General features: G+C 41.6%; 1 protein-coding gene across 4 annotated transcripts in view; it reads right to left on the minus strand.

Annotated features, from left to right (window-relative positions):
* cep131 (centrosomal protein 131) overlaps window positions 1–23,585 on the minus strand; it is a 131,900-nt gene that overhangs the window by 10,943 nt on the left and 97,372 nt on the right. For all 4 annotated transcript variants that reach the window (XM_043714982.1, XM_043714981.1, XM_043714980.1 and 1 more), the window contains 4 exons: window positions 22,702–22,819; window positions 15,893–15,967; window positions 12,987–13,129; window positions 2,753–2,930 (listed from right to left, as the gene is read on the minus strand). In XM_043714982.1, the coding sequence (XP_043570917.1) occupies window positions 2,753–2,930; window positions 12,987–13,129; window positions 15,893–15,967; window positions 22,702–22,819 (514 nt within the window). The remainder of the gene's footprint in view (window positions 1–2,752; window positions 2,931–12,986; window positions 13,130–15,892; window positions 15,968–22,701; window positions 22,820–23,585) is intronic.

The following is a 23,585-nucleotide window of genomic DNA, read 5'->3' on the forward strand; positions in this document are numbered from 1 at the left end:
TCCCACCTATTCTGCTCCAACCAGCTCCCCAACGTATCACCATTACCCCCACCTTCATCCACCTATTGTACTCTCAGCTACCTTTCCCTCAGCCCCACCCCCTCTCATTTATCTCTCTACACTCTTGGCTCACAAGCGTCGTTCCTGATGAAGGGTTTTTGCCCGAAACATCAATTCTCCTGCTCCTTGGATGTGGCCTGACCTGCTGGGTTTTGTCAGCACCACATTCTCGCCCCATTATTTAAATTGGCCACAACACACTGCAGCATCCAGGAACTACAAGCAGCAGAAGAAAAATATCTATACCACGCCTTCAAGAACAATGGGTACCCGATAAACACAGTCCGCTGTCTCTTAAACTACAAACCCAAACAAGAAGACACGAGCCACACTACAATACCAAGACATCTCAGAGATGATTACTAGACTACTCCTCCGACCCCTTGGCATCATGGTAGCCCACAAACCTACCAACACATTGAAACAGCAACAAATGAACCTCAAAGACCCTGTACCATCAAAATGAATGTCATTTACAATATACCTGCAAGGACTGCAACAAACACTACATCAGACAGACAGGAAACTAGCCACCAGGATACACGAACACCAACTAGCCACTTAAAGACATGAGCCACTATCAGTAGTATCCTTCTTACACACAGACAAAGAAGGACACCATTTCGACTGGGACAACACATCCATCCAAGGACAGGCTAAACAGACACATGCATGGGAATTCATAAAGGCCTGGCATTGAAACTGGAACTTCATCAATAAACTCATTGATTTGGACCCCATTTACCAATCTCTCAGAAACAGAACCAGAAATGATATCACCCACCTTAACAGACCAAGACACATGAATAGAAAGCGGGACATAACACCAGTGCTTCAATGGAGGCTCACTGATGATATTACCTAGCATGATGACGAAACATCTGAGAACAAACCTACCGGCTCAGTGAGCAAATTTACAACCTGAAACATTATTCTCTCCTATCAACATATCCTTTTTTTCTGGACATGCTTCCCAACCTTCCAATTATATGCATATATGCTATTCAAATCAAATATTTCTGTGGAACTTGCTGATACATGAAGGTGCTGGCAGTGCCTGTCATACTTGCAATTTAGAATGAAAATTTCAATTTTAAAACCAGAACATATTGCTTTGGCCCATGAAATCACATAATAAACAGGAGTAGAAATAAAACAGTGTGTGCGTTGTGAAAGTGTAACAGTAAGGCAAATAAACATCTTTTAAAGATGGCTAAATATTCTGAGGCCAATGCAACTGTCATCTCATCTCCACCCTTACACACTGGGAAAGACCCTAGAAAAATGAGCTTTTCCAATTTAAGGAGTGTCCCCCATAAAATGTAACTACGTATAACAATTCCTTTATAGAAAAAAAGCATTGAATAGCAATGAAAGATTAACTAGAGGGTTAGACATAATGTGGGCTGAGTGTCAAAAAAGGATGAAAAATCCATTTGCAAGATAGAAGGATCAAAACAAATGGTTAACAAGCCATGGGACCAAATGAAGCAATCAATGGGAAAAAGCACAAGATTTTGAAGCAAAATGAAAGAAAGACTCATCATTGGACAAATCACAGGAATTAATCAAAGACAAAGGTGCAGATTAATAGTCCAAAGTTAATATTGTCCTATTGTCTCTATGAACACACACCCATCTCCCATCATCTAACAATAAGGCCTCAAAACCTATACTTGGAGATTTGAAGTAAATTTATCATGATTTTGAGGTCATATTCCAATAGTTACTTTCAGAGTAGAAGTTGCTTTCATAACCCAATTGCATAACAAAACTAAAGTTCAGTTTCTTCTCCTGGAGGTGTTTTGTTGAACCAATAATGGTGAATTAATATTTCCATTCGGTACTTCATGTTTACCTCCCATTTCTCAAAGCAATAACAAAGGAGAGTTTTGTAGCCTGAAAGAAGAGGCTCAAAGGTGCTCGTACTTGTGGTGGGTGCTACGAAGTCTTCAGTATGAGGAACAGTTGCCCAAGTGCTTTGAAGACAGGTAGGTTTTTCTTAGTAATCCAGGAAGAGCAGACAAGCCACGGCGATCAGAGCTGGGGGAGAGACTGCACTTGCAGTGGCAACAATTTAGGCAGGGATAGCCATTATCTCTGGGGTTTCCAACATCTCCCCTGGGAACCCATTGGGAAGCAAAAGAGCTAATGTGACAGCAAGAAGATGTGGGCCTCCCCTCCTGATGCGTTCCCACAGTACCCCCAGCCAGCTCCAAAACACTAAGAAAAGTCAGCTCAAAGTGACAGAGTACTGCTGCTGCTTTCAGCAGTATCAAACAAAGTGCCCATTCGTGACTAGTAGAGACAAAGTGGCATGGCTCTTGAAGCACATTACCGTTGTTCTTTTCAATATTGACAGATGTCCAGTAAAGACGACTGGGCAGAAATCATGAGTTGGAACCCCAGCTACGTTCTTCCACCCCTCAACCAAGGGCACCAAGGCCAACTATAATTCCTGTAATGGCATCAAATCTGCCTCACCATGAATATGGAACATAAGCAGTTTGACAAACACTATTTCACTGCTCATCAGGGTGGTGCCTGCTGCTGAGATAACAGGATTAAAATAGATGGTTGTTTGATGACTGGCATGGACATGAAGGGCCGAAGGACCTCTTTCTTTACTGTAAAAACTCTCTAATCTGTAAATGATATATCTAACACTAACAAATAAACACTTTTATGTTACCTTTCTGATATCTTCTATTTCTTGTTCTTTATATCTGAATAATCCCTTGAAGCGGATAGTCTCTCCTTCCGCATCCATCAGCCGTGCCTTAAGTTCATTGCATTTTTCCTGCAGATTGCGTTCTGAGCGTTCCAGTTCCCTCAATTCAGATTCATATTTGTGACGAACATGCTTAATCCTGCAAAAAGTACATTTTATACATATAGGCTTGTAGTGCCTGTTTCACTTGGTTTAATGCAATAGCAGTTTGAGTGTAGTTTCAGAAATTAGGATGCATTAGGGAGAGATGCACCATTTGCAGGTGACAATCACATCCCTTATGTTCAGTACAAAGTGCTAAATTGGGAGAAGGCTAATTACAACAGTATTAGGCAGGAACTGGAAAAACTGGATTGAGGCAGCTGTTTGAAAGTAAATCCAAATCTAACGTGTGGGAGTTTTTTAAAAAGTTTTTTTGACAAGAGTTCAGGGCCAGTATGTTAGGTTTGGATTTACTTTCAAACGGGATGACAGGTAAGGACGGCAAGGTATAGGAACCTTGAGTGACGAGAGATGTTTAGTTAAAAAGAAGAAAGCAAAGGTAAGATTTAGGAAAGAGGAATCAAACAAGGCCCTTCAGGAGTATAAAGGAAGCAGAAAATAACTTAAAGAAATTAGGAGGGCTAGAAGGGGCCTTGACATGCCCTTGGCAAATACAGGTTGTTCTGCTATAACGCAACAGTTGTGTTCTTCTGCAACATCGTGCTATAGAAAATCGCACTGTAGAAGATCACTAATAGAAAATCGCTATACCCATTCAGTAAAAATTTCCCATTATCTAAACAATGTTCATAATTCATCAATTACATTTTAGCCAATTTGCGCAGATGAAATGCGCATTATAGCAGGACAACCTCTAGGATTAAGGAGAATCCTAAGCCATTTTATAATAGGAAGGATTTAGATGGAGATGAGCCAAATGCTGGCAAATGGGACTAGATTTATTTAGGACATCTAGTCAGCATAGACAAAAGGTCCGTTTCCATGTTGTACATCTCTATGACTCAATGACGTATATTAGGAGCTAGAATGGAACAAGGGAAAGGATAGGTCCACTCAAATACAAAATACAGAATTTTTACGAGGAGCCACAAAAAGTGGGTGAGGTTCCTAATAAGTATTTCACATCGGTATTTCCTAAAGAAAAAGACATGGGTGATGTTAAGTTTGGAGAGGGGTTGTTGATACTGTAATGCATGTCAATATTAAGGAGGAAGTGGGTGTTGGGTCTTGAATAAAATTAAGGTAGGTAAGTCCCAGGGCCGAGGGATCTATGCCAGGATACTGAAAAAGGAAAGGGAGAAGATTGCTGAGGCTTTAACAGAGATCTCTGTATCCTCTGTAGCCACAGGCAAGGCCCTAGAAGACTGGAGAAAAGCCTATGTTGTTTCTTTGTTCAAGAAGGACAACAAGAATAATCAGGATTATAGAGCCTTACATCAATGGTAGGGAAATTATTGAAGATTCTGAGGGATTAGATTTACTTGCATTTGAAGAATAGTCAGCCAGGGATGGTCAGCCTGGCTTTATGGTAGGGGGGGAGCCTTGCCTCACAAACTTGACTGAGTTTTTCAAGGAAATGACAAAGATGACTGATGACGGTAAGAGGATGGATGTGGTGTACATGGACTTTAGCAAGGCCTTTGATAAAGTCCCTCACGGTAGGCTAGTCCAGACAGTCAATGGAATGGAATCCATGGTGATTTGGCAGGTTGAATACAACAGTGTCTTGTCATAGAAGACAGAGTGTAGTTGTGGAGTGATATTTTTTCCAACTGGAGATCTGTGACCAGTGGCCTTCCACAAAGATCAGTGCTGAGACCTCTGTTGTTTGCAATATACATAAATTATTTGGATGAAAATGTTGGTGGTCTGATTAGTAAGTTTGCAGATGACACAGAAATTGGTGGAGTTGTACATAGTGAGGAAGGATATCAGAGGATGCAGCAGGATATAGACAGTTGGAAGGGTTGGCAAAGAAATTGCAGATGGAGTTTAATCTGTACAAGAGTGAGGTTATGCATTTTGAGAAGTCAAGTGTGAGGAAATTATAAAGTATAAGTATAGACTCTTATGAGCAATAACATACAGAAGATCTTGGGAGTCCAAGTCCATAGTTTCCTGGAAGTGGCAATACAAGTGGATAAGGTGGTAAAGACCATAAGATATCGGAGTGGAAGGAAGGCCATTCGGCCCATCGAATCCACTCCACCATTTAATCATGGCTGATGGGTGTTTCAATTCCACTTACCCGCACTCTGCCCGTAGCCCTTAATTCCTTGCAAGATCAAGAATTTATCAATCTCTGCCTTGAAGATACCCAACATACCAGCCTCTACTGTGCTCTGTGGCAATGAATTCCACAGGCCCACCACTCTCTGGCTGAAGAAATGTCTCCTCATTTCCGTTCTAAACTGACCCCATCTAATTTTAAGGCTGCGCCCACAGTTCCTAGTCTCCCTGCCTAACGGAAACAACTTCCCAGCATCCACCTTTTCTAAGCCATGCATTATCTTGTAAGTTTCTATTAGATCTTCCTTCAACCTTCTAAACTCTAATGAATACAATCCCAGAATCTTCAGCCGATCAACACATGTTAGGTCTACCAATCCAGGTATCATCCGTGTGAATCTCCGCTGGACACGCTCCAGTGCCAGTCGGTCCTTCCCAAATTGTGGGGCCCAAATTTGGACACATTATTCTAAATGGGGCCTAACTGGAGCTTTATAAAGTCTCAGAAGCACATCACTGCTTTTATATTCCAATCTTCTTGAAATCAATGAGAACATTACATTTGCTTTCTTAACCACGGACTCAACCTGCAAGTCAACCTTTAGAGAATCCTGGACCAGCACTTCCAGATCCCTTTGTACTTTGGCTTTATGAATTTTCTCATCATTTAAAAAATAGTCCATGCCTGTATTCTTTTTACCAAAGTGCAAGACCTCGCACTTGCTCATGTTGAATTTTATCAGCCATTTCTTGGACCACTCTCCTAAACTGTCTAAATCTTTCTGCAGCCTCCCAACCTCCCTAGTATTAATTGCCTGTCCGCCTAACTTCATATCATCGGCAAACTTCGCCAATCCCTTCATCTATATCATTATTATACAAAGTGAACAGCTACAGCCCCAATACTGAACGCTGCAGGGCACCACTTGTCACCAGCTGCAATTCCCAAAAAGAACCTTTAATCCCAACTCTCTGCCTTCTGTCAGACAGCCATTCCCCAATCCATGCCAGTAACTCACCTCCAAACCATGGACCCTCACCTTACTAAGCAGCCTCCCGTGAGGCACCTTATCAAAGACCTTTTGGAAGTCTGGATAGATAACATCCACTGGGTTTCCCTGCTCTAACCTACTTGTTACCTCTTCAAAGAATTCTAACAGGTTTGTCAGGCATGACCTCCCTTTACTAAATCTAAGCTGACTTGTTCTAATCTGATCCTGCACTTCCCAGAATTTACAAATTTCATCCTTAATGATGGGTTCTAGAATTTTACCTACAACCTATAGGCTAATCAGCCTATAATTTTCCATCTTTTGTCTTGATGCTTTCTTGAACAAGGGGGTTACAACAGCAATTTTCCAATCATCTGGGACTTTCTCTGACTGCAGTGAGTTTTGAAAGATCACAACCAACGCCTCCACTATTTACTCCGCCACCTCCGGCAGAACTCTAGGATGTAGCCCATAGGGGCCAAGAGATTTATCAAGTTTTAGATCTTTTAGCTTTTCTAGCACTTGCTGTTTTGTAATGGCTACCATACTCAACTCTGCCCCTTGACTCTCCTTAATTGTTGGAATATTACTCATGTCTTTCATTGTGAAGACTGACACAAAATACTTATTACGTTCTTCAGCTATTTCCTTATCTCCCAGCACTAGCCTTCCAGTATCAATTTGGAGTGGCCCAATTTCTCTCGCTTGTTTCTTATTACATTGAAAGAAACCTTTACTATCATTTCTTGTATTACTGGCTAGCTTACCTTCATATTTGATCCTCTCCTTCCTTATTTCTCTCTTTGTTATCCTCTAATAGTTTTTGTAGTCTTCCCAGTCTTCTGATTTCCCAGTGCTCTTGGCCACTTTATAGGCTCTCTCTTTTTCTTTGATACACTTCCTGACTTCCTTTGTCAGCCATGGCTGTCTAGCCTCTCCCTGGATAATCTTTCTTTTCCTTGGGATGAACCTCTGTACTGTGTACTCAATTACACCCAGAAACTCCTGCCATTGTTGCTCTACTGTCTTTCCACTAGGCTCTGTATCCAGTCGATTTTCATCAGTTCCTCTCTCATGCCCTTTATTTAACTGTAACACCATTACATCGAATTTTGCCTTCTCTCTTTCAAACTGCAGACTGAACTTTGCTATATTATGATTGCTGCCTCCTAAGTGTTCCCTTATTTAAGATCTTTTATAAAGTCTGGCTCATTACATAGAACTAAGTCCAGAATAGCCTGCTCCCTTGTGGGCTCCATCACAAGCTGTTCCAAAACGTCATCCTGTAAGCATTCCATGATTTCCCTTTCTTTGGATCCACCAGCAACATTATTCACCCAATCCACCTGTATATTAAAGTCCCCCATGATCACCGTGCCCTTGCCTTTCTGACATGCTCTATCTATTGAGGATTGAGCCCTCCATTACCACCTGATGAAGGCGCGTCGCTGCAAAAGCTAGTGTGCTTCCAATTAAATCTGTTGGACTATAACCTGGTGTTGTGTGATTTTTAACTTTGTACACCCCAGTCCAACACCGGCATCTCCAAATCATATCTATTTCCTGATACATCTTGCATCCCTGGTCCTGACCACTGCAGGGAGGTCTGTACATAACCCCCATTATTTTTTTTTGCCTTTGTGGTTCCTCAACTCCACCAACACAGACTCCACATTACTTACCCTATGTCATTCAGTGCCATAGATTTAATGCCATTCTTAACTAACAAGGCAACCCTGCCCCTTCTATCCGTCTCCCTGTCTTTTCGATAAGTTGCAAATCCTTGAATGTTTAACTGCCAGTCCTGAATCCCCTGCAGCCACGTCTCCGTGATGCCTACCACATCATAATCATTCACGATGATTTGTGCCATTAATTCATCTGTTTTTTTATAAATACTACGAGCGTTTAGATAAAGAACCTTAATGCTAATTTTCTTATCCTCATGATTTCCAACATCTCTAGTAATATGTCCTAAGTTATCATTCTTTTTTGCTTCATTCCTAGCCTGCCTTGAACTTAAACCCTGCACACATGCTAACCTGCTGCTTATCTTTCTACTTGACTCCATACTCCCTGTTGCTTTCCCTTTCCCTTCACCCTGACTCACAAGTTTTAAGTCTTAGTGACCACCGATTTATCTTTTTCGCCAGAACACTGGATCCAGTTTGGTTCAGGTGGACACCTGCTTCATCGGTACTGATCCCCCTGTTACAAAACTGATGCCAATGTTCCATGAAATGGAATCCTTCTTTCCCACACCAACCTCTTTAGCAATGTGTTTACTTCCCTAATTTTCTTATCCATATGCCAATTAGCACGTGGCTTGGGTAGTAATCTAGAGATTATGAACCTTGAGGAACTGTTCTTCAATTTCCTTCCTAGTGCTTGATAATCTCCAAACAGGTCCTCCTTCCTAGCCTTGCCTATGATGTTAGTGCCAATGTGGACCACAACAGCTGGATTCCACCCCCCATTCCAGTGTGCATGTGTGTGTGTGCTGTAAAGAAGGCATACAGCATAATTGCCTTTGCTGGTCAGGGCATTTGTATAAAAGTCGACACATCATGCTGTAACTGTGTAAGACTTTGGTCAGGCGACATTTATGCGCACTTCTGATCTACTATCAGAAGGATGTAGAAGCTTTGGAGAGGGTGAAGAAAAGGTTTACCAGGATGATGCCTCAATTGGTGTGTTTTTGATATAAGGAGAGTTTGGACAAACCTCGGTTGTTTGCACTCTAGCATCAGATGCTGAGGGGTGTCCTGATAGATGGATAGTTGGGGGTAGTATTCTGAGAGTGGAAATATCTAAATGAGAGAGAGAGAGAGAGAGAGAGAGAGAGAGAGAGAGAGAGAGAGANGAGAGAGAGAGAGAGAGAGAGAGAGAGAGAGAGAGAGAGAGAGAGAGAGAGAGAGAGTGTGTGTGTGAGAGTGAGTGTGTGTGTGTCATAGGTTTAGTGAGAGGTGTAAGTTTAAAGGAGATGTGCAAAAATGCTTTTACACAGAGGGTAGTAGGTACCTGGAATGCACTGCCAGGGGCGTGTGTAGAATCAGATATGATAGCAAAGTTTAAGAGGCATAGACAGAGGATGCAGAGCATGTCTAGGCAGATGGGACTAATTTAAAATAGCATCGTGGGCTGAAGGATTTGTTCCGGTGCTGCGCTGCTCTCCATACTTCAGATTTTGTCTGTAGTAAAATAGGAAGTTGTGAATACTAGTGTGCAGGCTATGGGGATCCAGAGTATAGTACTGGTGGAGCCTTAGTTCTTGTACTTACCCAACATAGGAAGTTTATGGACAACAACCACAGGCTGTCGAAGTACACCTTTGAGGAGTTATGTGCATGGACAGCAATTTTCTCTACTCACTTACACTTTCAAATTGTGCCATTCCTAGTGTAATATCTTTCCATTTTAATCTTCCCATTAAACTGCACTGAACACCATTGGTCATGCTCCTGCACACATCATTATTCCTATTCATTATCCTGAAGATGAAAGTTATCCTCATCACTATCCACGACAATACCAAGGTTTGTGCCATCTACAAACTTTGCAATTTTGTTCCCTACATCTGAAATGTAGACTGTTTATGACTTCTACTGTCCTGTCCTCAACTTCCTCATCCCCAGTGACAATAATATTCACATTATTTGGTTCCTATATCAAAAGAGATGTAAAGTACTGATTTAAACCTTTGCCATAATCTTGCCTCTATATGAAGGACTCTCTTTGGGTTCCAAACAAGTCTGAATTTAGTGAAAGCCATTACACTTTGTAGGCATAGAAAATGTTTTAGGATTCTGTTCAGTGACAGTTTTTAATATGTTCAAGTAATCTCTCCCTTTTCAATGGGTTACCCTTTTCTAATTTCCTCTCTCCCTGCCAATAATATACCGGGATATTAAATGACTCTTGCTCTGACATTTGCCAGAAGTTTCCTTATTCTGTTTTATTTGATTTTTGTTTCTTCTCATATCTAGAGCATATTGATTTTAGATGTTTTACCATACCATTTCAGAGGAATATGCCTAATTTGTATTCGAACTGGACCTTCTCTGAATGCCTTCTATAAGTCCATTTCAGCTTTATCCTGCAAACTACCTATTCTAGGAGCTTACCAATGCTAGGACCTTTTCTAAGTTAGTAGAATTTGCTCTTCCCTAGTTGGACATTTTTATCGTTGAGAATTTGAAGTCTCTTTCCAATAATTAATCCAAACAGAATTATGTTGTGAATGACAGACAGTGGTCATTTGCCATACTTCATTTCTGTGAACTCAAACCAACACTGCTTTCTTCGCTGCTAGACTAGGAACAACTTGATCAAGAAAGCTCTCTCCAGCAACAACACTCAATGCTTCCATTCTCTACTCTTACCACAAAGTTTTCTCAGATTACATTAGAGTAGTAAAATCTATTATTAATACTTTACTTTTGTTACATGCCTTTCAAATTAGCTGAACCTGTTTTGAATAGATTCTGATCACCATTTGAACTTTATGATAAAAGCTTCAGCGATGTAAAACAGCCCCTCTCATCCTCTGAACAAATGGTTTCAGTCCTGGAGCCATCCAAAGTATCCCTTTTATTTAAAACTACAAAATGAAATTTCATTAACCCTGCCACTTTCCCTCCTCTAGCATACTTGAATATTTATAATGTGGAATATTAAGGACCCATTCTTGGCCTTACTTCTCTATTCCATCTCTGTTAATACAACCTCACAATCTCACATGGCAACTTCTACCTGCAATACCCCAACCTTATTAGTAACCCAGAAAACACTGAAATAAATACAATGTAATACCTCCGATGTCAATTTTCCTATTTTCCTCAGTGTGATGATAGAACGTTTTAGTACTATATCTCTCTAATTACACTGTTGTTTATGTCTGTCCTATGATTATGTTGCAGTTCCTTTCTGGTCACCAATCACAAGTTCACCCCTTCCCTCTCAAAATTTGTTCAAACTCTCCCCAATTCTACAATTAAACATTAGAGATTAAATATAGTTATAGACTCTAACAAACAGACTATTCCTCTTTTCAGCCAATCGTTATGTTTACACAGGTGTCCATCAAACTATTATCTAAATGATCATTTAGACATTCTACTTATGTATTCTGTCTCCATGGTGCACATTAAACCAGGTGTGTTGGATTACAAGTTATACATCTATAAAATGGAGCAAACAAGTTGCACAGGGCAGCTAGATTCTTTACAATTTTAATGTTCAGATAGAAGTCTCCTGATGTTATGACATCACTTTTGTTACATTTCATTTTACACAGAACATAGAACATTCCAGCGCAGTACAGGCCCTTCTGTCCCTGATGTTGCGCCAACCTGTGAAATTAATCTGATGCCATCTGACCTACCATCCCATTATTATCTATATGTATGTCTAATGCCTATTTAAATGCCCTTAACATGGCAAATCTACTACTGTTGCAGGAAATGCGTTCCACGCTCCTACTACTCTCTGAGTAAAGAAACTACTCCTGATATCTGTCCTAAATCTATCACCCCTCAATTTAAAGATATGGCCCGTGCTAGCCTTCACCATCTGAGGAAAAAGGTCTCACCGTCCGCCCGATCTAACTCTCTGATTATCTTATACATCTCAATGAAGTCAACTCTCAACCTTTCTTCTCTCCAATGAAAACAGCCTCAGTTCCCTCAGCCTTTCCTCGTAAGGCCTTCCTTCTATATCATAGAACATCCCAGTAAATCTCCTCTGAACCCTTTTCAAAACTTCCACTTCCTTCCTATAATGCGGCAACACTCCAGATGCGGCCTTACCAGTGTCTTGTACAGCTGAAGCATGACCTCATGGCTCCGAAACCCAATCCCCTTACCAATAAATGCCAGCACACCATGCGCCTTCTTAATAACACTATCAACCTCAGTGGCAACTTTCAGGGATTTATATACCCAGATACTGAGGTCTCTCTGTTCATCCACACTTCCAAGAATTTTACCATTAGCCCAGTACTCTGCATTCCCGTTACTTCTTCTGAAGTGAACTACCTCACACTTTTCTGCATTAAACTCCATTTGCCACTTCTCTGCCCAGCCCAGCATCTTATCTATGTCCCTCTGTAACCCATAACATCCTTCGGCACTATCCACAACTCTGCCTACCTTAGTGTCATCTGCAAATTTACTAACCCATTCTTCTATGCCCTCATCTAAGCCATTCATAAAAATGACAAACAGCAGTAGACCCAAAATGGATCCTTGCGGCTCACCACTGGTAACAGAGCTCCAGGATGAACATTTCCCATCAACTACCATTTTGTCTTCTTTCAGCCAGCCAATTTCTGATCCAAACCACTAAATCACCCGCAATCCCAAAACTCCATATTTTGTGCAAAGGTACTGTGTGGAACCTTATCAAACGCCTTCCTGAAGTCCATATATACCATATCAACCGCTTTACCTTCATCCACTGGTTTTGTCACCACCTCGAAGAACTCAATAAGGTTCGTGAGGCATGACCTACCCTTCACAAAACCGTGTTGACTATCCCTAATCAAATTATTCCTTTCCAGATGATTATAAATCCTATCTCTTAGAACCTTTTCCAAAACTTTACCCACAACCGAAGTAAGGCTCAGTGGTCTATCATTATCGGGGTTGTCTCTACTCCCTTTCTTGAACAAGGGAACAACATTTGCTAAACCTCCAGTTTTCTGGTACTAATTCCTGTGGTCAATGACGACATAAAGCCAAGGATTTGACAATCTCCTCCCTGGCTTCCCAGAGAATCCTAGGATAAATGCCATCCGGCCCAGGGGTCTATTTTCAGATTTTCCAAAATTGCTAAAACATTGTCATTGTCATTTGCAATCCCATCTAATCTAGTAATTTGAAATATTAGTTTTCAGTTTCTTTATACAAGACACAGTAAATTGCTTTTAGGATATAGATTCTTGCAAGAATAAATTCTGAAAACGTTCTCACGTATTCTCTGCCACCCTCTCACACTCCTGCTTAGAAACTCTGACTTCCTCCTCCAGACGTTGGATAACAAGCTCGATCTCCTTATCTCGTCCTTTGCGGACCTCTTCTTTTAACCCCCGCTCGTGGGTAAGCAACCACGCCTCCTAAAGAAGAAAGGAAATGGCTCAACCTAAAAGCAAGGACTATTTGAAGACGAATTGGGTTATTCCAACCCTGAAGGTTACTTTTCCAAAGCAAGTTGGTAGCATGAAGTACTGCATTACAAATTAAAGTGCCACATACCAGACATACCAGAAAATTTGCAATACATACAGTAACAAGGATAGTGATAGCAAGGATATAAAGTTGGTTTACTGACGGAATTACTGTTTTGCAGACTGGTGCAGGTATATAATGGGGTTTCCTCAGAATTAATATTGTGATTATAGTTCTTTTTGACCTACATTAATAATTTAGACTTGACAAATTTCAAATTCGCAGATAATGCAAAACTTGGGAGGGTCAATGAACTGCTGGCCAAGAATCCATGGGCAGGCTAGTGGAATGGGCAAAAACTTGGCAAATGAAATTGAAAGCATACATAAATGAAGTGGTTCTTTTTGGTAAAGTGAAAAAGACAGATAATATAACTGTGAATGATAAGTACGCAGGAGAAGGGGGTTAATGTGTACCAATTGAAAAAGGTGGTGGGGCAGGTTCAGAAACCAGTTAACAAAGTAGATAGAATTTTGGGTTGAATAAATGAGGACAGAGTACAAAGGCAAAATAGTAATGATGAGCCATTATAAAATATCATTAGCGCATCAGATGGAGTCAAATTCCAAGCATCTGAAGGATGCCAAGGCATTGTGGAGGGTCCAGAAAGGATTTATCAGAAGGCACTGAGGATAAGAAGCTTCAGTTATATGCATAGACTGGCATAGTTAGGGTTATTTTTCCTAAAGAAGCTAAACATTTTCACATAACAATTGAATTCCACTGTCTGAAAATTTGGCAGAAATACATGCAATTATAGTTTGCATAAAAACAAAAGGATAATTGTTTCAAAAGAAAAATTGAAGAACTATGAAAAAATGGCCCGGAACAAACAAAATGGACTCAATAGCTTCCTGTTTTGTTGTTACCGTTCTATGATTCTAACTATGTAACCACAAGTGGTCAAAACCAACATTTCTAAAATAACAGAAATTGCTGGAAAAGCAGAGCAGATCTGGCATCATCTGTGGAAGGGTCACTGGTTTCTCTTCACAAATGCTGTTTCTGTTCCTGATTTACAGCATCTGCAGTTCTTTCCGTTTTTATTTTTAAGATAACATTTCTGAATCAGAGATATTTTTGGAATTTACCCAAAAAACTAAGTGCACAGATATCCAATATCATTAATTTAAAAGTTATTATTCCAATATTGTATTTAATTGGGGTTGTTTTGTCTTTACCATCTAGCACATTCAACATAATCTTTCCTTCAAATTAACAAGAGGTATGAATGGCATTTATTAATTGATTCTGGATAACTTGTAAATTGATTTTTTTAATACTTTAATTTACATTTCATTTTATTTACTAATCTAGGGTTACATTACCTAAACTAATTCAAGTATCTCAATGAAAATTAAACTTTAGAATGTAAAAGTGGTTAAGCTTCTCTAATTTTCCTCATAGCCTAGTTCCTTGACAGTGGAATCAGTCATTATTCTTTCATTCTGAACATGTGGTTTTTGTTCAGTCAAGTGACTACAACAGCCAATCAATCACGCATTAAATTTTGAACCACTTCTGTAGACTGCTGATCAGAATTGCTGAAGCACATTCTTTAAACAATGAAAATACTATGTCTACTATCACTTTCATGTCTTTTTCTACATCTTTATGTGTTCTTTCTATTGTATACCTATGGGGATTTAACATTGCAAAAGGGAGACAAGAAACTGAATTAACCAGTTTGGAGTTGCACCTCTGCCCCCAATTTGTGAGGAGACCTACCCTACAGAGCTGCTGGCCAATTCAGGTAGTTGACGAAGATGAAGAGGTAACAGATCCTGGAGTTCCAAGTAAATCTGGAAGTTTGGTCAGATCTGCATAGCAGACCTTAGCAAAGGGAAGGAGTTGTATTTTAGAGCAAGGATAAAGGGAGGGGTATGATCTTGCAAGGTATCCTCTTGATGAACTTACAGGAGCATTCCTACTTCCACAGCAGCTTAACATGTCTCCAACTTCCGCAGCCACATGTAAAATAGTGGCTGAGGCAGAATGAGGTCCTTCAGCAGCCATTAATTGGTCATTTATGGACTTCAAAAGGCCCACAAGTGGGCCAGCTGCCTGATATGTTGCCCACCTTAATATGGCGTACAGGTTGCGACTGGTTGGAAGGGAGCAGGTAAGTTACCTGCTTTATGTCACAAACTCCACAACTCACTTTCAAATAAAAAACGAAGTAACTTCAAATGTCGGAATCAGAAAAAAAAAACTGAAATTGCTGGAAAAACTCAGCAGGTCTGGAGTGTCTGTGGAGAGAAAGCAAAGTTAACATTTTAGGTTCAGTGACGGTTCCAGCAATTTCTGTTTTTATTCCACCTTCAAATACATCATTTGGGAGCTGTAAAATTCACCCTAATGATCTATCTAATTCAAACTAATTGCTGTAATGGTTTTCCTACTTATCTTTCTTACTGTCAAACTTTGAGGGACATTTATTGGCATTTACAACCTAAATTGCTCTGCCTCGTTTAATCTTATTTCGCTGTTTCTGTTTCGTCTGTCTACAGTTGTTTATGATATCACTATCTACAAGCCTTCAAAATCCAAGTAATGCAACATCTAATCGCTCTTTGCAAAACAAATTCTCTGACTACTTTACTGCAAACAAATGGAACACACTTTGTAAGCTGAAAGATAATTAAAATTACCTGTTTCTTCATGTAATTTTCTTCCCAGGCCTGTTTTTCAATTTCTAGTCTTTCCTTCAATGATTGAATTTCTGCCTGATCAAGTAGAGGAATGAAAAAGAAACAAAACATTAACAGTTCTTTCAGCCAAAACCAAAGGCAAGATTAAGATCCCAAATTGACTCAGTAAAATATTAGCACAGTACTGAAAAATGTCCTCTGTCCACCAACTCCCAGGAGTTTAGCTCATTAAACAGCGAGTAGCAGGCATGGAAAGTTGCAAGGTAATTTCCCAGTTTGTATTGAACTGACTTATACCTGCTAGAGCAATGGCACAACTAATATCAGTACTTCAAGTTAGGGAAAGGGAGTAAAATTATGCAGAGTTCATGCTGTGATGATCCTGGACAAATGAGCAGCCTTTGGAAAATACTGGTTACTATCGAACATGCCATTTGTTCTACTTGTCGGGCCTGGAGGGGCAGTCCCCTTTGGGCTTCAGCATTAGAAGGGTCGCAGTAAACTACGCAGTAAACTTCAATTTTATTTAATAATCTAGGGCTACATTATTGCACTAATAGATTATATACACCATACCCCTATGAAAGCTGTTCTTTTTAGGCAAGAGACTCTTTAGGTGCCATGATAAATTGTAAATAGGTATGGCATGTGCACAATGTTTCCAGCCTGCAGCAGAGACTAGCAATCTAACCACAGAAACATGTGCTTGAATCTGAAGTAGGCCATTTACTGTATGTGTCTGTGACAACAGACAATATAATCCACTGTAGAACACTGGAGCTGCAGTGAGAAATTTTGACTTCTGTTGTGGCTCTTTTCAACAAGTTTCACTTTTATGGACATCAAAACAACATGGATTGGTGAGTAGCATTCTGTACAACTGAAACAGTGTAGTATTGCTTCCCTTTACGTGGTACTCCTGAAAAGGAGAGTGTGCTGTTAAATTTACCTGGTGTTTTGGTGACTGCTGCAAATGCCTTAGTTTCCAAGGGAATTAAAATCTCAAAATTTCAGACAAAACAGTTTCAGCAATAGAAAATACTATATCCCATCTGGGAACATGGAGACTTAGGAGCAGGAATGAGTCCATGGCTCCTCAAATCTGCTCTGCCCTTCAATAAAATTATGGATTGTGGCCTCAGCTCCACTTTCCTGTCAGCCCTCTATAATCCTCGATGCCCTTGTCCAGCAAGAATCCAACTGACAGCCCTAAATAAACTCATTAACCCAGCCTTCACTGTTTTCTCTTCTTCCCCATCTTCAATGGGAGACATCCTATTCTTAAACTACATAAGACCATAAAGATGCATGTGCAGAAGTAAGCCATTCAGTCCACTGTGTCTGCTCCATCATTCAATGAGATCATAGCTGATCTGATAATCCTCAGCTCCACGTTCCTGCCTTTTACCCATAGCCTTATTGACTGAAGCTCTGCTCAAACCTGAATATACTTAATGACCCTCAACAGCCCTCTGCGAAAAAGAATTCTACTGATTCACTCCCTCAGAGAAGAAATTCCTCTTCAATTCTGTTTTAAATATGCAATCCGTTCTTCTGAGATTATGCGCTCTGCTCCCAAACAATCCCACAAGAAGCAGCAAAAATTCCTCATCTACCCTACCAAGTTCCTTAGGACACCTACATTCCTATTCACCCCCCCCAGAAATATCCGCACAGTATCCACTTTATTAAGTCTCCTCTGAATCCTGTATGTTTCAGTGAGATCACCCGACGTTTTCCTAAACTTTGATTGGTATTGGCCCAACCTATTCAATCTTTCCTCATAAGTCATTCATCCCAGGAATGAGTCAAATGAAACTCTTCTGAACAATTTCTAATGTAATATGCAATTGTGTTCTTTGTCCAATAAGGAGACCAAATTATACATAATATTCCAGATTAAATTATAGAATCCCTATAGTGTGAAAGCAGGCCATTCAGACCATTGAGTACACAGCAACCTTCCAAACAGCATCCCACCCTGACCCATCCTCCTTCCCTATTCCTGTAAGCCTGCATCTCTCACGGCTGACCCATCTAGCCTGCACATCCCAGGACACTATGGTGACTTAGCATGGCAAATTCACCTAACCTGCACATCTTTGGGCTATGGGAGGAAAGCAGAGAACTTTTGGGGGGTGGGGGGGGGGAGCCCATGCAGACATTGGGAGAATGTGCAAACTCCACACAGACAGTCGCCCGAGGATAGAATTGAATCTGGTGCTGTAAAGCAGCAATGCTAACCACTGAGCCACTGTTGGTTACCATGATTGGTCTCACCAAGGCTCTGCATGGCTGCAGTAAAATGCCCCTCCTTTTATTTTTCATACCTCTTGCAATAAGTAACAATATTCCACACGATTCCTTACCACTTGTACCTGCATACTGACTTCCTGAGATTCATGTACCAGGATACCCAGATCAGTCTATAGCCCCAGGTTCTGCAATCTCTCTCCATTTAAATAATATATTGTTATTCTGTTCTTTCTCTTAAAGCAGACAAGATCATGCTTTCATTCGTCATAATGCATCTTTGCCAAATTATTGCCAACTCACTTAACCTACTTCCATGCCTCTGTAAGTGGTTTATCTCTCCTTGACAATCCTGGTGTCATTTCCAAATATAGCTACACTGTGTCATTGACATACACTGCAGCAAGCTCAATCTCTGATCCTTGTCGCATTCCACTAGTTACACCTTATAAATGAAAAAAATGACTCATTTTATCCCTAATGTCTTCTTCCTGTTAGCTATCAATCTTTCTCATGTTAATATGTTACTCCCTATACCTTTGACCTGCTATTTTGTTCAAATGCCTTTTGGAAATGCAAGTATGCGAAACCTCCAGGTTGCCGTTTATCCATTTACAAAATAAGGACAAATTTTCCTGCAAATGTACTTTTTCATAAATTCAGTAAAGCTAGACTATATTTCTCGGATGCATAATAGATACAGATTGAAGAAAAATTACAATGTTCTAAAATTAAACAAAAACATTATAGTTCAAAAAATTGATAACTTGTGGTTTAGCTTTACAAGTTTACACAGTAAGTTGCTAGGCTACACAAAACAAGTTGGGCCATAGATTCACTACAACAAAACAGAAAATGCATGAGAAAGTCAGCAGGTTTGGCAGAACCTGAAGAGACAGAAACAAAGTTAATGTTTTACTCTTCATCAAAACAGATTCACTTTCTGGTTTGTGTTAATCTTAGCATTGGTGCTAAATGATTCTGTTAGGAGCTCACCACACCAGGATCAAGGAGGAAAAAATTAGGTCTCTCATTCCTGCTTGTGATCCAATGATCTCTGCTGGCAGTATTTGTGGAAGCATTACAGCACAGGCCTTTTTTAAAACTGCTTGCGGGACAAGAACGCTGCTTGAGAAGATTTATGAATCACTGCATGCCATGTGTTCGAGCACACACTGTTTTTACAAAAAGTGTTCCAGAATTTTGAGCCAATGATAGTAAAGGAATGGCAACACATTACCAAGGCATGATGTTGTGTGACTTGGAGGATAGTTTGTGGTGGTGTTTCCATGTGTCTCCTGGCCATTTTTTTAAAAAGAGGTGGAGGTGGTGAATTTGGAAGCACCAGAGTCCTGAGATTACATTACGAGGAGAGATTGGCATAAACTATACTTGTATTAGAAGACAATTGGTGATTTGAATGAATGGATTAATTTGGATGATTTTTTTTGATGTTAGCGCATTTTACAGAGAGAAAAACAGTAAAATACAATGAAAAACCTTTCCACTATCACCACAATCTGGCACCATTTTGAATAGTTTTAAGAATAAGAAAAAAAAAGAAATATTTTGCTTAAAGAGAGTCCATCAGTCCTGAGCCAGCCCATCCCACCTCCAACACCTCACCACCGTCTGCATTGAAGTCACTGCTCTTCAGGCACCATCTTTCATCGCTGAGCCGATTCTCCTTTACTGCTGCCTTGCCACCACTTGAGCTGGACCCACTAATGTCTGTCACTGCTTGGTCCATCTCGCCGATGGCAGTATGATGCCCTTCTGGTACCACTTTGCTGCTATCAGCACCTGACCCAACCAATGACCAAGTCGCCGATCCTCAGGTGTCATCTTTTGCCATCGGGTCCACCTCGCCAAAACTGCCTCCACCAAAGTATCAGCCCCAATTCAGATTCCAGTGCCCGTACCAGAAAAGTACGTAGGCGCTCCCTCACCATCGCCACGAGGTCCACACTCGGCCCACTCACCACCGCCACAAGGACCACGCTGGGCCCGCTCACCATCACCACGAGGTCCACACTCGGCCCACTCACCACCGCCACAAGGACCACGCTGGGCCCGCTCACCATCACCACGAGGTCCACACTCTGCCCACTCATCACCGCCACGAGGTCCGCATTGGGCCAACTCACCACCGCCACGAGGTCCATACTGGGCCAACTCACCACCACCACAAGGTCTGCACTGGGCCCACCCTCCACCGCCACGAGGTCCGCACTAGGCCCGCTCACCATCACCACGAGGTCCACACTCGGCCCACTCATCACCGCCACGAGGTCCATACTGGGCCCACTCACCACCGCCATAAGGTCTGCACTGGGCCAACTCACCACCACCACAAGGTCTGCACTGGGCCCACCCTCCACCGCCACGAGGTCCGCACTAGGCCCACTCACCACCGCCACGAGGTCTGCACTGGGCCCACCCACCACCACCACGAGAGCCGTGCTGGACCCACCCACCACCACCACAAGGTCTGCACTGGGCCCACCCACCAGCGCCATGAGGACAGTGCAGGGTCCACTCACCACCGCCACGAGGTCTGCACTGGGCCCACCCATCACCGCCACGAGGTCTGCACTGGGCCCACTCACCACCGCCACGAGGTCTGCACTGGGCCCACTCAACACCGCCATGAGGACAGTGCAGGGTCCACTCATCACCACCCGAGCTCAGGAAAAGAGGTACGTAAAAAGTTAATAGGTAGTCGGAGCGGATGAGCCCTGCTCTACCATCATCTTAAAGATGTTGAGGTTTGTTTGAGATTTTTAGGAGATTTAAAGGAATTAGAGTAAGTAGAGAGAAGATTTGTCAGCTTGTTTGGGAGAGTGTATGCCTAGGAGATGGAACTTTAAAAGTAAAACCAGGTCATTTGACAGAGAAGTTAGGAAACACATCTTCACACAAAGGGAAATAACTATTGAAACTGTCTCCCATTGAAAGCAAGTTCGATTGACACATTAGTTGTGGTGCTGACTTCTGCTTTACAACAGTGATGTTATCAATTAAGTATGAAAAAGTAAACCCATAAGTGCATCGACAAATACCAGACTAATGCCATTTACAAGTTCACTGATGACACCACCATAATTGGTCGAATCTCAGATAGCGACGAAACAGAGTACTGACGGGAGATGGAAGACCTGGAAAAATGGTGCACTGAGAACAACCTCGCTCTCAATGCCAGCAAAACCAAGGGACTCATTATTGTCTTTTGGCGTGGTGTTACTCATGCCCCCTACACATCAACCGCACAGAGGTGGAATGAGTGGAGAATGTCAAGCTCCTGGGAGTGGTCATCCACAACAAGCTTTCTTGGACTTTTCATATGGACACACTGGTTACAAAGGCCCAACAACATCTCTTCTTCCTCAGCCAGCTGAGGAAATGTGACAATGATGGCAAATACCCTTGCCAACTTTTATAGGTGCACCATCAAGAGCATTCCATCTGGATGTATCACTACCTGATATGGCAACTATACCATTCGAGATCGGAGACAGTTACAGAGAGTGGTGAACTCAGCTGGACAATCACAAAGGCCAACCTCGCACCTATAGAATCCACCTAACCAGGCCTGCTGTCAAGGAAAGGTCGCCAGCATTCTCAAAGATCCATCCCACCCTGGCAATGTTTTTCTACAACTTCAACCGTCGGGGAAAAGGTACAAAAGCCTGCTATTTAACTCTGTGATCTGCCTGTATTGCTTGCAAGACAAAGCTTTTCACTGTGCCTTGGTACACGTGACAATAAATTCAATTCAATTCACAAAATTGAATTGGGCAGCACGGTGGCACAGTGGTTAGCACTGCTGCCTCACAGCGCCAGAGACCCGGGTTCAATTCCCGCCTCAGGCGACTGACTGTGTGGAGTTTGCACATTCTCCCTGTGTCTGCGTGGGTTTCCTCCGGGTGCTCCGGTTTCCTCCCATAATCCAAAGATGTGCAGGTCAGGTGAATTGGCCATGCTAAATTGCCCGTAGTGTTAGGTAAGGGGTAAATGTAGGGGTATGGGTGGGTTGCGCTTCGGCGGGTCGGTGTGGACTTGTTGGGCCGAAGGGCCTGTTTCCACATTGTAATGTAATCTAATGTAATCTAAAAAAAAAAAATGATGTCTTAAAAGAAGTGAAGGATGAAGTTGATACAAGTTATGCTTCTAATCTTTTTGTGCTGCTGTTTATTTTGTGTGCGTCCTCTTCAACTGGAATGGACAGATGTTTTGCTAGATTAGCATATAAAAGAGTCTGAAGCTAAGGTATGTCAATGGTATTAAAATACAGAGCTGGTTTGAGGGAAGGACTGGGCTGTTTATGCTCCTGTATGTATGGAACATGAAACAGGGACAGTGTAACTCTACCATAATCGTCTATTACAACTGCTGATAGTTATATATAAATAACTTCTTTAGGCAATTTTGCAAGAAGCTGTTAGGTACCTGTACAAGCAGAAATGAGGAGTCAGAAAATTAGTAAGAAGAGAAACAACAAAGATAATGTAACACATCATATGAACGCATCATTCTAATATTTGACACAATGCTACCTGGTGACGTCTTTCTTGCTCTTCTTTTGCCTTTTCAAATTCCTCTTTTATGGCTTTGGTTACAAGGGAAGAGTTATCCTCCAGCTGTCGTCGCAGCTCATCCAACTCAGCTCGCTGCCTGCAAGTTATAAAAGTTACCAATGTAAAATATGTGTTTCAAAAGGGCAAAACTATTTCCTACCAATTGCTGTACCAGGATACTTAAGTCAACTAAACAAACAGATAATCATTTGCTATGGCATTTATGCCAGCTTTATCTTGAGAGGCTTGGTGAGAATTCTCAACCAGATCTTACCAAACTTGCTCCATTAACTACCTACACCTACCTCTGGTATCCTTCTCATCCAATTCCAGCCCCATCTTATATGCACCTTTCCCACAACAACTTACTACTTAATGGATATCCGCCAAAAGACCGGCATTGGCTGCATCCACATCACATTTAAAAGGCTACTGTGCTCCCAGAGGAACATGGGCGACTAGGTGTTTCCTCTCACTAACATAATAATGGCTCAGTAGGCATAAAGCTTCGCTGGACACAGGGACTAATACTCCAGCGCAAAAACAACCCCATTCTCTCACACTTGTCACTGTTTGATCACTAGACCACAGTTTACCTGTCCTTAGCTACGTCCTGTCTGAATGTCCCCTCTAAGTCATTATCACTTTGTCTGCAATGTCCATAGTAGACCTGCGGCTTGTCATTGGTCAGTAGGAGAAAGTGAGGACTGAAGATGTTGGAGATCAGAGCGAAACGTGAGGCACTGAAAAAGCATAGCAGGTCAGGCAGCATCCGAGGAGCAGGAGAATCAACATTTCGGGCATAAGCCCTTCATCAGGAATGTGGGGAGTGGGGGAAGAGGGGGCTGCTGAGAGATAAATAG

The sequence above is a fragment of the Chiloscyllium plagiosum genome, chromosome 24, assembly GCF_004010195.1.
Source record: "Chiloscyllium plagiosum isolate BGI_BamShark_2017 chromosome 24, ASM401019v2, whole genome shotgun sequence".
Lineage (NCBI taxonomy): Eukaryota > Metazoa > Chordata > Chondrichthyes > Orectolobiformes > Hemiscylliidae > Chiloscyllium > Chiloscyllium plagiosum.